At 43.4% G+C, this 14,267-nt stretch overlaps 1 protein-coding gene across 2 annotated transcripts in view; it reads left to right on the forward strand.

Moving 5' to 3' along the window:
* The window catches only part of REPS2 (RALBP1 associated Eps domain containing 2), a 228,296-nt gene that overhangs the window by 102,608 nt on the left and 111,421 nt on the right, over positions 1–14,267 (forward strand). For both annotated transcript variants that reach the window (XM_065900931.1, XM_065900932.1), the window contains exons 6-7: positions 7,273–7,411; positions 13,107–13,170. In XM_065900931.1, coding sequence (XP_065757003.1) covers positions 7,273–7,411; positions 13,107–13,170 — 203 coding nt within the window. The remainder of the gene's footprint in view (positions 1–7,272; positions 7,412–13,106; positions 13,171–14,267) is intronic.

Genomic DNA, 14,267 nt, shown 5'->3' on the forward strand with positions numbered 1-14,267 from the left:
TTTACTCTGTACTTCCTCCCTGAGAATCTCCTATCAAACTCATATTAACCAAGCATAGAAAGACGGCTGTAAAGATGCATCCACATGCTGTCCCTGAAGACAGTCTTCGTGAACAATCAAATTAGAAAGCTTTTTGGGCTCAGAGCGGTCTCAGGTCATTAGGTGGTCAGATTACAAAAGGAAGATGGCTTCATGCTTCGTCTTCAATGCAGGAGTGGCTGTGCTGTTGGCGCTAAGCAGGTGTGCCTTTCCTTTGGGCCTCGCTTGAAGGGTAGGTTGGTTGGAGTAACAACCGCTCTAACAAATACGCCCCGCATTTTAATGACTTCCCACAGCAGGTCTGCTTCTCACTCATCTCGCAGATTGGCAGGCAGCTTTCCCCCACATGGTGATTCAGCTGACAGGCTGCTTCTGTCCTGTGGCTGTGCCGCCCCTTCTCAGTGGGCTGATGGGGACAAGCGTAGAGGAGGACCACGGGGTGCTAGGCCTGCCTGGCAGTGGTGCAGGTCACTTGTGCTCCCACTGCATTGGCTAAAACTCAGTTGCATGGCTGTGGCTAATTGCAGGAAGGGCTGGAAAATGTCATTACTGTCTGGGCAGCCACTCGGTGACACCTGTACACCAGGCATGTAGGGCGTGAGTGGTCAGAGGACAGCCACCATAACCGCACATAGAAGCACGGCTATCGTTTGCTTCCCTGACTCTTCTTTTTTCTCTGCCCCATGACGGATCAATCCCTGGATCTTTCTGTAGACAGCTTAATTGTCACGTGGGCTATGCTCTAGTCTTACCAGCCTGTGAGCCAGTCTTCCCCTTTAGGGTGGTTGAGTCTTCTCATATCTTTGCTCATGAGATCATGCTTTGATCAGTGGTCGCAGTATGGTGTTCTTATTTCCAAAAGGTCGTTGGCAGGGGAGGTGTCCTCACAGAGTCACTGTGGGCTTGCTAGGAGGTTTTCCTCCCCCAGACAGTTTATTTGCTAAGGCACCAAAAGGATGTTGTTCTAACAAAGATCATCGCACCCTTAGGTGAAGTGGCTGGACTCTAAGGCAGCATTGACAGGAGGCCTGCAGGGTGGGGTTATATTCTAAAGAGAAATGTTCTGTGGTTGAAACAATACACACCCCCTTCTTAAGTTCTCCCTGACAGCAGTGCTTCCTTGCAATTCATACTTTTCATCTATGTTTGATTTTAAGATACTTCAGGGGTAAATGTCACCTTTTGGGATTTTATTAATAGTATTACTTTTTTTTTTTTTGCGGTACGTGGGCCTCTCACTGTTGTGGGCTCTCCCGCTGTGGAGCACAGGCTCCGGACGCGCAGGCCCAGCGGCCGTGGCTCACGGTTCCAGCCGCTTCGCGGCATGTGGGATCTTCCCAGACCGGGGCACGAACCCGTGTCCCATGCATCAGCAGGTGGACTCTCAACCACTGCGCCACCAGGGAAGCCCAATAGTATTACTTTTTAATGAGTCTTTTGAAGTCTCTTTCATTATAAACAGCCTGTATTCCCCAGAGATAACGAGTTGCAGTGCCAGATATTTGCATTTCACTTGAAACAAAACCAAGGGTTTGAATGTTTTAAATATAAGCAAATCTAATTCTCCTGTGTCTAGAGAAACTGTATAATGAACCATATGTATGAGGCTTAAGCACACAGATGCGGAAGATTCTCTGTCTCTCTTGTTCTCTCTCTCTCTCCCTCCTTTTATATTTTCTTAAAAACGCTGGTAGAGCTCAAAATTGGCACCAAGTAGCAAAAATCTCCACCCAGCCAAGCAAATCACTACAGCTGGAGTGGAACTGGGGCTCCTGTTGGGTGCACACGGAGGTGGGTCTCTTCCTGGTTCCGGCTTCTCCTCGGAAGTCCAAGGCTCCATCGTTCCCCCGCCCCCATTGCCCAGTGCCTCCAGTCTTTGCAATTAGACATTCTCTCTTAGGTGACCGATTTCACGTCTTTGTTACGGTTGCCTTATGGGTTCATTTGGAGGAGATGGCCCCCTAGCTGCTGCCAGAGAGGTCTCAAGCAGCCATCCTGCTGCTGGAATGGGCCTTCATCTGGTGGGGGCCCTGTGGCTTTTTTCTCTTACTCCCCTCATAGCCCTCCCTACCTCTGGGCCACCTTGACCTCTGGCCGGGGTTGCCGATATGGCCTTAATTGGTCTTCTGACCTTTAGTCTTCCCTTCCATTCTCCTCACTGAAGTGATCTTTCTGCAACTCAAATCTGATTCATTGGCCTGTGTCATACTTATCTGTGGCTCCCGATTGTCTTCTAGATACAGTTTAAAGCCCTTAACCTGGTGCACCTGAACCTTCATGGTCTGGACCAGGGGTCCCCAACCCTTGAACTGTGGACCGGTAGCGGTCCGAGGCCTGTTAGGAACCGGGCCGTGCAGCAGGAGGTAAGTGGCGGGCGAGGGAGCAAAGCTTCATCTGCCGCTCCCCACCGCGCGCCATCGCTCGCATTACCGCCTGAACCATCCTCTCCCCGCCCCACGCCCCCGGTCCGTGGAAAAATTGTCTTCCACGAAACTGGTCCCTGTGCCAAAAAGGTTGAGGACCGCTGGTCTGGACCGTCTTGAGGCAGCTCCACTCGCATCTCCTCTGCACTGTCAGCCCATTCTATCCGTATGTAGCTCAACCAAGCTACTTTCAGGAGATGGCTATTTTCTGGCATTTTAAGATGTCTTTGCCAATGCTGTTCCTTTTCCTTGCCTTGCCCTGCGTGTTTTGTAGCACTGCTTCTCAGACTTGAGTGTGCTTTGTATCATCTAGAGTGCTTGTTAAATCGCAGATGCCTGAGCCTCACTCCCAGAATTGATGATTCACTAGGTGTGGGGTAGGGCCTGGGCTTCTGTATTTCTGACGAGTCCCCAGGTGATACGGATGCGGGCGGTCGGTGGAACGACTCCCAGCCGCGGAGCTCCAGAGTTCCCTGTCTCACCATAGCTCACACCTCACTGTTTTGCGATTGCCCGTCTTTCTCCCTCACTGGACTCTAGGCTTCCTGGGAGAAAGAATGTGTTTGACCATCAGAGAGTATCCCTAGTGACTAGTGTCTGGGATGTTGGTGATGTTGAATAAGTGTCTGTGAATGAATGAATGAATGAATGAGCAGGTCAGTGTTTCTGCAGCAAAGTTCACATCATTTGGCTTCTTGTAGTATAGATTAGCTTTCTTTTGGAATATTTCGGCTTCAGGGAACGTGGAATGTGATCCGCCCCTTCCACCTGTCTCTGAAATCACTCACTTAATGAATAAGGAACTTGAAACCTCTCCATAGAGATCAGACCATGGGACCGACAGGGACGTCTGTTGATAGATCTCAAACTTTAAAATATGAAATGGGGACTTCCCTGGTGGTGCAGTCGATAAGACTCTGCGCTCCCAGCGCAGGGGGCCTGGGTTCCATCCCACTGGATCCTACATGCATGCCGCAACTAAGGAGCCTGCCTGCCGCAACTAAGACCTGGTGCAACCAAATAAATAAATATTTTTAAAAAATCAAGTTATTCTTTAAAAAAATAAAATAAAATATGAAATGGACTCATGGGCTTTCTTTCATTACACGCAGCATAGAGTAGTGTTTTTGCATCTCTTTCAGCATAAGACATACCCGTGAAGTTGTTAGAGCCCGTCAATAAGTGGCCCCCACCCGACTTTTGTAGTGTCTGTGCTGAGCCTGCTAGGGGCTATGTGCAGAATGAAGGCTAAGATGATATGGTTCTCGCCCTCCAGATCGAAACCTGAATGAAGATATGTAACAAACAGCACTTTAAATGTTCAAACTGTGTGATACTTAGCATACTTATAATAAGGATTCATATTTTCTAAGATGCTCAAATCACTTGATTTATCAAATTACTTCAAAACATGCAGTGAGAAGCGAGGGGAAAGAGATGGGGGTAGGTTAAGATGTTTCGGGCAGGCTGGTAGAAGGGCCACACCAGGTACGGGTTGCCTGGTGTTCACATGCCCTCTCTCATTGTTGGAAGGCACTTTTTAATTTAATTTTATTTATTTTTGACCGTGTTGGGTCTTTGTCGTTGCGCGCGGGCTTTCTCTAGTTGCGGCGAGTGGGGGCTAGTCTTTGTTGTGGTGTGCAGGCTTCTCACTGCAGTGGCTTCTCGTGTTGCGGAGCACGGACTCTAGGTGTGCGGGCTTCAGTAGTTGTGGCACGTGGGCTCAGTAGTTGTGGCTCGCAGGCTCTAGAGCGCAGGCTCAGTAGTTGTGGCATACGGGCTTAGTTGCTCCGCGGCATATGGGATCTTCCCGGACCAGGGCTCAAACCCGCGTCCCCTGCATTGGCAGGCGGATTCTTAACTACTGCGCTACCAGGGAAGCCCTGGCACTTTTGGTTTTAAGGAGCAGGAATTCTCCTTGTTAGCTCTTAAGTTTTCTTGAGAAGGAGGAAGGGGTTGGGGTTCTCATGGGAATCCAAGAAATGAGAGACAAGGATTGGCCCAGTGGTCCCCAGGAATGGGAGTTCTTGGTTATTCACGTTTGTTCCGCCATGAACAGACTAGTTGAAGTAGACTTCACTGTCCATTTGCCTTTTGGCTGCCAGCAGCCACCCTCACCCTGGACTCTTTCTAGTACTTGCGCTCCTCCCAGATTCTGCTTGTGCTCACTTCTTGCTCCCTTGTGACTTTAAGTCCCAGTTGGCCTTTGCTTGGCACCCCCGCCCTGCTATGCATCTGCTCAGGGTCTGCTTTCTCTGCTTGTTGATCTTTCTACTTTTTATCCACATCCACAAGAATGAGCATCTGGCGCAGCTTGTTCTCGCTAGAGAAAAGCTTTCTGTGCCAGAGCATCCCAGAGGCCAGCAACTGTGAGCCCACCCACACTTACTTGGACTCAGCTGGGGGAGACCGGGCATGAGGTGGGCCATGCTGTGCACATGTGGTTCCAGACCCATCTTCGTAGCCAAGCTGAGCTGGGGGTTGGGGGCAGGTAGCGCCTCTGCGGTGGCTGTGGACCTGGCAGGTACGTCAGAGAGTCCTTTGGGGCCATGGGACTTGAGGATGGGTAGGATTTTTTTAAAAATTAATTAATTAATTAATTTTATTTTTGGCTGTGTTGGGTCTTTGTTTCTGTGCGAGGGCTTTCTCTGGTTGTGGCAAGCAGGGGCCACTCTTCATCGCTGTGCACGGGCCTCTCACTGTCGTGGCCTCTCTTGTTGTGGAGCACAGGCTCCAGACGCTCAGGCTCAGTAGTTGTGGCTTACGGGCCTAGTTGCTCCGTGGCATGTGGGATCCTCCCAGACCAGGGCTCGAACCCGTGTCCCCTGGATTAGCAGGCAGATTCTCAACCACTGCACTACCAGGGAAGCTCAGATGGGTAGGATTTGAGTGGGCTGGGATCAGAGGAAGGGTGGTCTGGGGAGAAGATGCAAACCTGACCCATGAGGAGAGAGCATGTGGGCTATCAGAAGCCTGATATGAGTGACCAAGAAGGAGGCTGGATTATAAGGACCCTAAAAGCCAGGTGGAGGAGGGGGATTTGTTTTATTGGGCAATAGGTCATCCTGAAAGCTTTTAAGCAGAGGAATCGGTCACTTTCTCCTGTCCATTTCCGATTCCTGCTGTCAGATTAGACTTGAGACCTGCTAAGAGACCACTGATGCCGCTCAGGGGTCAAGTAATATGGGAGAGGAAGTAGGGTGAGCAGATGGTTATGGGATGACACTACCAGCAACGACTGGGTATGGCAGCTTCGGTTCCAGGTGGGAAGGAGAGTGCATTTTAGGGGAGTAGAAGCTTCCATGTCAGCGCCAGGGAATGCGCAGCCAATACCTAGCATGGAGATTTTGGCAACAGATTAAAAAAAAGTGGGCACGTATTTGCTGACTGCAGGGGTTCAGTGAAGGATATGGGCATGTCCCTTAAGCTCTCCGAGCCTTGGTTTCCTCATCTGGGAAAAGGATACTAATACCTGCTGTGTCTACCTCTCAAATGTTTGAGGTGCTCAGGTGAGATAGGGGTGTATGAAATGCTTTGTAAATTTCAAAACACTCTATGAATTTAAGGCATTAACTACTGGATAGTGACTTTCAGGGCATTTAAAAACGGTTTGATTTAGATTTAGTGGAAACTCATCTAGTATGCAAACTTCAAAGATGGCATCTCAAGGTCATATCACAGCTCAAACTTTTTACAGAGTTGTTTCTTCTCTGAATGGCATCAGAGGAGAGCCAAGTGTTCCAGGGAAGAGTTACTTCCAGAATGTGGTGTGTGTTTGTTGGGGAGGTTGAGGCAGGGGGCAGAGATGGTCTGCTGTCTTTTCTGGGGATAGTGAGTAGAATACCCTCCTAATGATTAATAACTTGGTAGTGTGTTCATTCAGAAGCAGGCACCTTGATGGGTATTAGTAGTAATACCTCTCCCCTTCTTTCCTAGTCTCCTTTTGTCTTAAAGGCTCACCCTCCTTGTGTTTACCTTTTAGTTCCATGAAGGTGGCCCTTGGCAAGTAGCACCTTAGCCTTAGGGTAGATGGGAGGGATGCAGCAAAGCCCTGTGCTGCTCCTTCCAGAATCACCATTTTTGCTTCTTTCCCCATTGCTTAGCAGAGCTCTTTTCTCCTGCGCTACTACTTTGGTTCTCTGTATCCTTAAAATCTCAAATTTGACTTGCATGCCCCCTAGTGGCAGGTCGGATGCACCCCTTGTTACCCTGTTTGTTGTGGTACCATGACAGCCCATCTTTGCACTCAGCTCTATTACTAAGTAGAACCCCCAGTTCACAGATGTGGAAGGAGAGGTTTGGTGATCCTGACTTGCCACTCAGGTGGGACCTGGGGACGTGGGACTTGATTCGGAGCTTTTGATTCCCAGATTTATACAACGGGAATACCTCAGAAAGAAAGATGGTGTGGTTATAGCTGTTCTAGATTTTTAAAAAATGGTTTAAAAAGAATCTAGATTATCTTACTATCTACTCAACTAATTTGAAAGGATCAAAATGTGGTGAATATTTGAAGAAAAGAACGATTGTATTTTTTTCCCCTTCATCACATTGGAAAATCTTTTGTCACTCACCCAAGTGTTCAGTATTTCATGCTCAGACCTGTTAACAACTTTAGGAAATACAAAAGAGAGGTATAAAGCATGATATCTGACCTTCAGAAGTTTACATTCCCATTAAATTCTCCTCACAAGGTGTTTAAATTCATTCCCTTGAGGAAAAAAAATTATAATGCTTGGGTTTAATATTTCTACTTTGTTTCACAAAAGACAGATTCTGTGAGCATCTGCTTATTGATTTCTTTTTAAAGTCCTTTTCAGTGGAGAGAGAACTGCAGGATAACAACAGTAGTTACCCAGATGAACCCTGGAGGATAACGGAAGAGCAGCGAGAGTATTATGTCAACCAGTTCCGGTCCCTTCAGCCTGATCCGAGTTCCTTCATTTCAGGTAACAAAGTCTGGCGGGTGAGAACACGGGTCCCAGCTCACTGTCTCACATAAATAACAGCGCCCATCTTGAGAAATAGTCCACACAAAATGAGTACAACAACCTTCTATGATTTTAGTTTGTTTTTCTCTGAGGTTGAATGTCTCATCAATTATAAACCGTGCAGAAAAACACTTGGCAGTGATATTGGGAAAGTTATGTTTCCGTTTCAAAGGGGGGTTAAATGGGAATTTGGAGCATCCTGGTTCAGATCCTGTGCCTTATTAGCTGGAGCAGTTCCTGAAATTAGTGCCGCACCTTTAATTGCATACTCACTATGTTGGTGTTACAGCAAGGACATAGTGTAGCCTCCCAAAGAGTTGCTGTCACAGGTCTCCTTATGTTATATACACCTTAGAGTTCAAGTTCATGTTCGTTTTCTTTGGCTGCAGTCTTTCTCCTCTGGTTTTTCTGAGAGAAAATATGGGAGGAAAATTGGCCAGCATTTTTATGTCCACATGTTAGTTCTTCTGGGTTATCTTCAGAAATACATATTCCTATCGAATTCTCATGCAAAATTCAAGCTGAGAGGAACTGATTTAATTCCCACGTGCCTACATTTCACCCGGCTGAAGACTAAACAAACAGTGAAATAGTAGAGTCTGGAAGACAAATTCATAAAACTTCCTTTTTATACTTCAATTGTGAAGAATAACAATATGTCCTTGATAATTGTAACCTGACATATCGCAGTGTGGACTAAGATTAATTTTCTCTCGTGAAATAAGGTCCGTAGTTGAAATGTACCTGTATAAACGCAGATATCATTTTCTGGTTGGTGGTAATGGCTTTATTTGAAGGCAGAATATTGTAGATACAAAAAATTAACGTTGACAACATGATTTTAAAAAAAAGCAGAAACCCAGATTGCATTTATTGACCACTTGCTAACTTTACCCACTGCTTGAGTGAGTTTTTTCACAATGTATACAGATATTTAGCCAGATACAAATAGGCAGCTGTTAGGAATGTTTTTATTTTCTTTTAACCTTTTCATTTTGCAGAATTTCAAATACAGACACAACTGAAGTGGCTAGTATAACAAACTCCTATGTACCTATCAGTCAGCTCTCACAATTTGGTTTTATTTATACCCTCTCTCAGCCTAGATGGTTTTGAAGCAATTACCAGACTATTTCATTTGAAAATATTTCAGGATGTATCTGTAAAGATAAGGCCTCTTTTAAAAACATAACCACAACTCATTAGCACATTAAAAAAAACCCCACAAATTACTTAATATCAAGTCTTGTTCAGATTTCCCCAATTGTCTCACAAATGCCTTTTAAAAAAGTTTAGTTTGATCAAGGTCAGGAGAGGTTCATACATTGCAATTAGTTGATGTCCCTTTTTAGAAAGCATCTTTATTTAGATGTAATTTACATACTCTAAATTCACCCATTTAAAGTATACAATTCAATGATTTTAGTGTAGTATAGTCACAATCTAGATTTAGAGCACCTCCCCCCAATAAACTACCTACTTATTAGCATTTATTCCCCATTCCTGCTCTCCCCACCCCCCAGCCCTAGGTTACCATTAAACTACTTTCTCTCTCTATAGAGTTGCCTGTTCTGGGCTGTTCATATAAATGAAATTGCATAATAAGTGTTTTTTGGTGTCTGACCTCTTTCACTTAGCATAATGTTTTTAAGGTTCATCCATGTTGCGGTATGTACCAGAGCTTCGTTCCTTTTTATGGATGAATATCATTCCATTGTATGGATAGACACCATTTTATTTATCTGTTCATCAGTTGATTGACTTTTGGGTTGTTTTGGCTGTTAAGAATAATGCTGCTGTGAACGTTTGTGTACAAGTTTTTGTGTAGATGTATGTTTTTATTTCTCTTGGATATATACCTAGGAGTGGAATTGCTGGATCATAGGATAACTCTGTATTTAACCATTTGAGGACTAGTCAGACTGTTTTCCAAAGTGGCTGCACCATTTTACGTTGCCACCAGTAGTGTCTTACTCTACATCCTTGCCAGCACTTGTTTTTATCTCTTGATTGTAGCCGTCCTAGTGGATGTGAAGTGGTATCTCTCTGGATGGAGAATGACATTGAGCATCTTATCATGCTCTTACTGTCCATTTGTATACCTTCTTTGGAGAAATGCCTATTCAGATACTTTGCCATTTTTTTAAAAAAATCGTTGAGTGGAAAGAGTTCTCTGTGTATTCTAGACACAGGTTCCTTATCAGACATATGATTCGTAAATATTCTTTTCCCAATCTGTGGCTTGTCCTTTTATTTTCCTAATGGTATCTTGCGAAGCAAAAAAGTTTAATTTTGCTGTTCCGTTTATTTTTTCTTTTGTTGCGTGTGCTTTTGGTGTCATATCTAAGAAACCATTGCTTAATCCAAGGTCATATTAATTTTGTTTTATTATTATTATTATTATTGGCCGCGCCGTGTGGCTTGTGGGATCTTAGTTCTCAGAGCAGGGATTGAACCTGGGCCCTGGCAGTGAGAGCGCAGAGTCCTAACCAGTGGACTGCCAGGGAATTCCCTATATTACAGTTTTATTTCTTATATTTAGTTCTTTCGTCCAATTTGAGCTAAGTTTTGCATATGATATGGGGTAGGGATTCAAATTCATTCTTTTGCATGTGAATATCTAGTTGTCCCAGCACCATTTGTTGAAAAAACTTTTCTTTCCCCCATTTAATTGTTTTAGGTTCCCTGTCAAAATTCAACTGACTGTAAGTGTAAGGGTTTATTTCTTTACCAATTCTGTTTCACTGATTTGTATGTCTAGCCTAAGGCCAGTACCACACTGTCTTGATTATTATAGTAAGTATTTGAAATTGCATAGTGAGAGTTCTCCAACTTTGTGCTTTTCAGTTTTATTTGTTTTGATTTCAAGTTTTAGGGATTGTGTTCTTAAAATTTAATTTTTTACTTATATAAAATATTAACACAGTCCTCAAGTTGAGTCTACAAAACAAACTACATTCAAAGAAGTCTAGTTCCTGTCCCTATCTCCTCTACCTTGTTCCTTCCTTGTTCCTATAGGTAAACATCTTGTTTAATGGCCTATTTGTCTGTTTTTAAAAATAGAAACAAATACATATATGTGCATATCTCTATATATGTGTGTGTGTGTGTTCTTATCTCCATATTTTCTTAGATAAGTGGTAGCATACTACTTACTCTTTCCTCCACCTTGCTTTTTTCACTTAATATATTCTGGTGATTACTCTGTAGTCGTATGTAGAGATATTTCTTGTTTCTTCTTACAGATTGTGTGAATGTGCAGTCATTTATTCAGCCAATTCTTTATTGGGATTACTTCTAGTCCTTTGCTATTACATATATTTCTCTTGTAAATAGCCTTCTGCATATGTCTTTTTATATTTTTGTTAGTGTATCCTTGGATAATTTGGAAGTGGGATTACCGGGTCAAATGTGATTTTGCAAAACACCCCTTCTTTGGGGTTGTGCCATTTTGTCACCCCCCAGCATTGTATGAGGTGCCTGTTTTCCCATAGTCTTGTTATTGAAACACGTTATTGAACTTTTGTATTTTTCCCATCTGATAGGCAAGAAATCATGTCTTTGTGTGGCTTTAACTTACAGATGTCTCACGAACAAGGTTGAACATTTTTTTTTCAATATGATTAAGAGTCAGTTGCATCTATTTCTTTGAACTCTCATAGCTCAATCCATTTTTACAGTGGTTTACTGGTCTTTATTATTTTTTAAAGATCTGTATATATTGGATGTATTAACATTCAGTCACTGATGGATCAATGCTGTGGGTAGCTGTAGTTTACTGGGCTGAGAGACCCCTTGTAAGAAAAAGTCTGGATTCATGGTTTTGATCTTTGACTGCTGACAGCTTTTAAGCCTCCCTTCTACCTCTTCTGCCCCACATGTGGCTCTCGGGTGGATCTGAAAATGGCTGGAGAGAGCAAGGAAAGGAGGCTTGTTTGGGGTTACTCTGTTGCTTGAGGGTGGGGCTGGGGCGAGGGTTCCAGCTCCCCGTTTGAACTTCTGTCAGCACCGAAGGAGGGAGCACCTGGCTTGCTCAAATGCTCCTTCTCTGACCTCGTTAGCCATCATCTTCCCTGTGGGCGCCACCCAACCACTCTGGGACACCGTGGGCCGACAGTCTCTCTCTACGGTGTGAAGGCCAGGCCAGGTCTCTAGCTGTGGGTTTGAGCCTATTATACTTTCAAGAAAGGAGATCAGGAGGGAAAAAGAAGAATGAAATTAGGGGAGAATGCCTTTCTTTGTATAAAATAGCTGGCAAATGGGCTTTCAAGACATTTCTGACAAATGTTTGACAAGGCAAGGAGGCTGCATGGATGGCCAACAGTCCTGGGTCAGCATTATTTCCAGGATGCTCTTGGGGAGAAGGCTCATTCGTTTATAGGGTACTTTGTCTTTGATCCTTCATCTATCAAAGGAAAATAAGTCTGCCTTAGGGTCCACTATAATCCTTTGTTTCAAGGCCAGTTAGAAGTCTCGTGCTGGCTAAGGAAAGATTTTTGACTTTATCAGTTTAGAATAGAGTTTAGGGCTTTGATTTGAGTGTTCTTTGTGTTAGACTTGAGGCTTTTGAATTGTGAAACTGTTTTGAGAGCAGAAAGCATAAAAATTTCAATCTCAATAAGGATTGGGTCTAAACATTTTAAGTGCAGTTGGGACTTGAAGCTACGTTACATGTAAAATGAAATGATTACCTGATTTCCATTGATATTGGTAAATTTGCAATGAATAAAGAAAGTAGCAAGAGGTTCCTGGATACGATTCTTTTTTTTTTTTTTTTTTTTTAAATGTGTAAGTTTTTTTTTTTTTTAATTTACTTATTTTATTTATTATTTATTTTTGGCTGTGTTGGGTCTTTGCTGCTGCGCGCGGGCTTTTCTCTAGTTGCGGCGAGCAGGGGCTACTCTTCGTTGCAGTGCGCGGGCCTCTCACTGCGGTGGCCTCTCCCGTTACAGAGCACAGGCTCTAGGCACGTGGGCTTCAGTAGTTGTGGCTCACAGACTCCAGAGCGCAGGCTCAGCAGTTGTGGCGCACGGGCTTAGTTGCTCCACGGCACGTGGGATCTTCCCGGACCGGGGCTCGAACCCAAGTCCCCTGCATTGGCAGGCAGATTCGCAACCACTGCGCCACCAGGGAAGCCCCTGGATACGATTCTTGAAGAGCCACCAAGAGATCTTAAATCTCACTGAAACGCTTTCTCAAGATGTCTGTCTTATCTCTAGTATGATGAGATTAATGGTGTTAGTTTTTCTTTTTTGCTGTTTCCTACCATGATCGTGTATTACTTTTGCATCTGTTCATTAAAAGTGCCCGACAGATTTTTACTTTGATAATTTTGATAGCTATCTTTTGAATTTTTAGTAAATTTTGAAGATTTTTGGAAATACAAAGAAGGAATTCATATAATTTTCATGTCATAATTAAGTATTATGCCGTTAGTTCTTTTGCCCTATTCTAATTTACACACTCTTTTAAAAGCCGTTTGTATGTTGCTTTTAGCCACACAATTCGTAGTTTCTTTGATGAATAATTGTTATATTTGTGGTTATATGGTAGGAATTGCTGAATGAAAAAAATGGTGATTCATTTACATATAAATATAAAAGCTGCTCTAGATAAGTAATTCATGATTTATTTAAACAATGGCTCTTGACAGGTTCTGTGGCCAAGAACTTCTTCACCAAATCAAAGCTTTCCATTCCAGAACTCTCCTATATATGGTAAGTACAGTTAATGCCTCATAGTATCATACTGTTATCCATAGCCATCCCTTAGCTCCTACTTTTGCATTTTAAAAATCTAATCTTTTGAATTTTTAAAAAATCAGACTAAGAGAATGAAAAGAACTTAGATTATTGTTGCTTTGAAGATTAAGTAAGTTATATGAAAAGCACAATGAATAGTGTCTGGCACATACTACGCACTGTTTGGGCTCTTATTTAAAAAGCAATTTCCTAATTATCGTCCTCACGTAGATGCCTTTTCAGTCTAAGCAGTTGTGTGAGCATACGAGAATTTCCATCTTGTGTGTTTTATTTTCAGATTTTTCTACTTGATGTGGTGTAAGTGACCAGAGAACCTTGAAAAGCTATTCTTTATAATATTTTATGAGGCCAGGTGAACAGAAGTTCCACAGATATTTTGGAATTAAGTTAAATTTGACTCTTCTCGCTGCCTCTGAGCTTCGTAAATTTGGCTGGTGTTTATCAGCTGGGCCCTGGTTCAGACTTGCACATGTGGCGTGCCCGGTGCTTTGCTGCTGTGCCGGCTCCATCACCGGCTCCAGAAGGGCTGCGCTGGTTGGTCCAGATGGCTCTGTTTGCGTTTATGAAAACGCTCCATACCTCTGTAAACTCCCGGCTGCGTGTGGGCTCTTCTTCCTCAAGACTGGGTGGGAGACCACACTGTGATAAATATATAATTAAAGTATTGGAATATTTATGTAAAACTTTTTTCATGAGGATTTACAAAAAAATTAGGGTTTAAAATTGCTTGTCATGTTTTGTGCATCATATTGGAAAACTATTCCACTGACACTTGTGAATGCCACTGTATCTGGGATCCTGAGCTGAATTTCGGTTTTTCGGCAATATATTATAGCATTCAAAAAAAAAGTGGCAAGCCTTATTAGGCTTTAAAGCTAGGACAAAAGAGAAACTATCATTTTGTAAAGAATACAGTCTGTTTTGGCAGAATTCCCAGTCTTAACATTATTGGCATGAGGATTTCTCTCTTTTTGTTGAGACATATCCATGTAAGCTTTGTGGGATTCTCTCCACCCAGTGTTTGAAACAATTTGTTGGCTCCTCACCTCGGG

Source organism: Phocoena phocoena, chromosome X (genome assembly GCF_963924675.1).
Source record: "Phocoena phocoena chromosome X, mPhoPho1.1, whole genome shotgun sequence".
Classification (NCBI taxonomy): domain Eukaryota; kingdom Metazoa; phylum Chordata; class Mammalia; order Artiodactyla; family Phocoenidae; genus Phocoena; species Phocoena phocoena.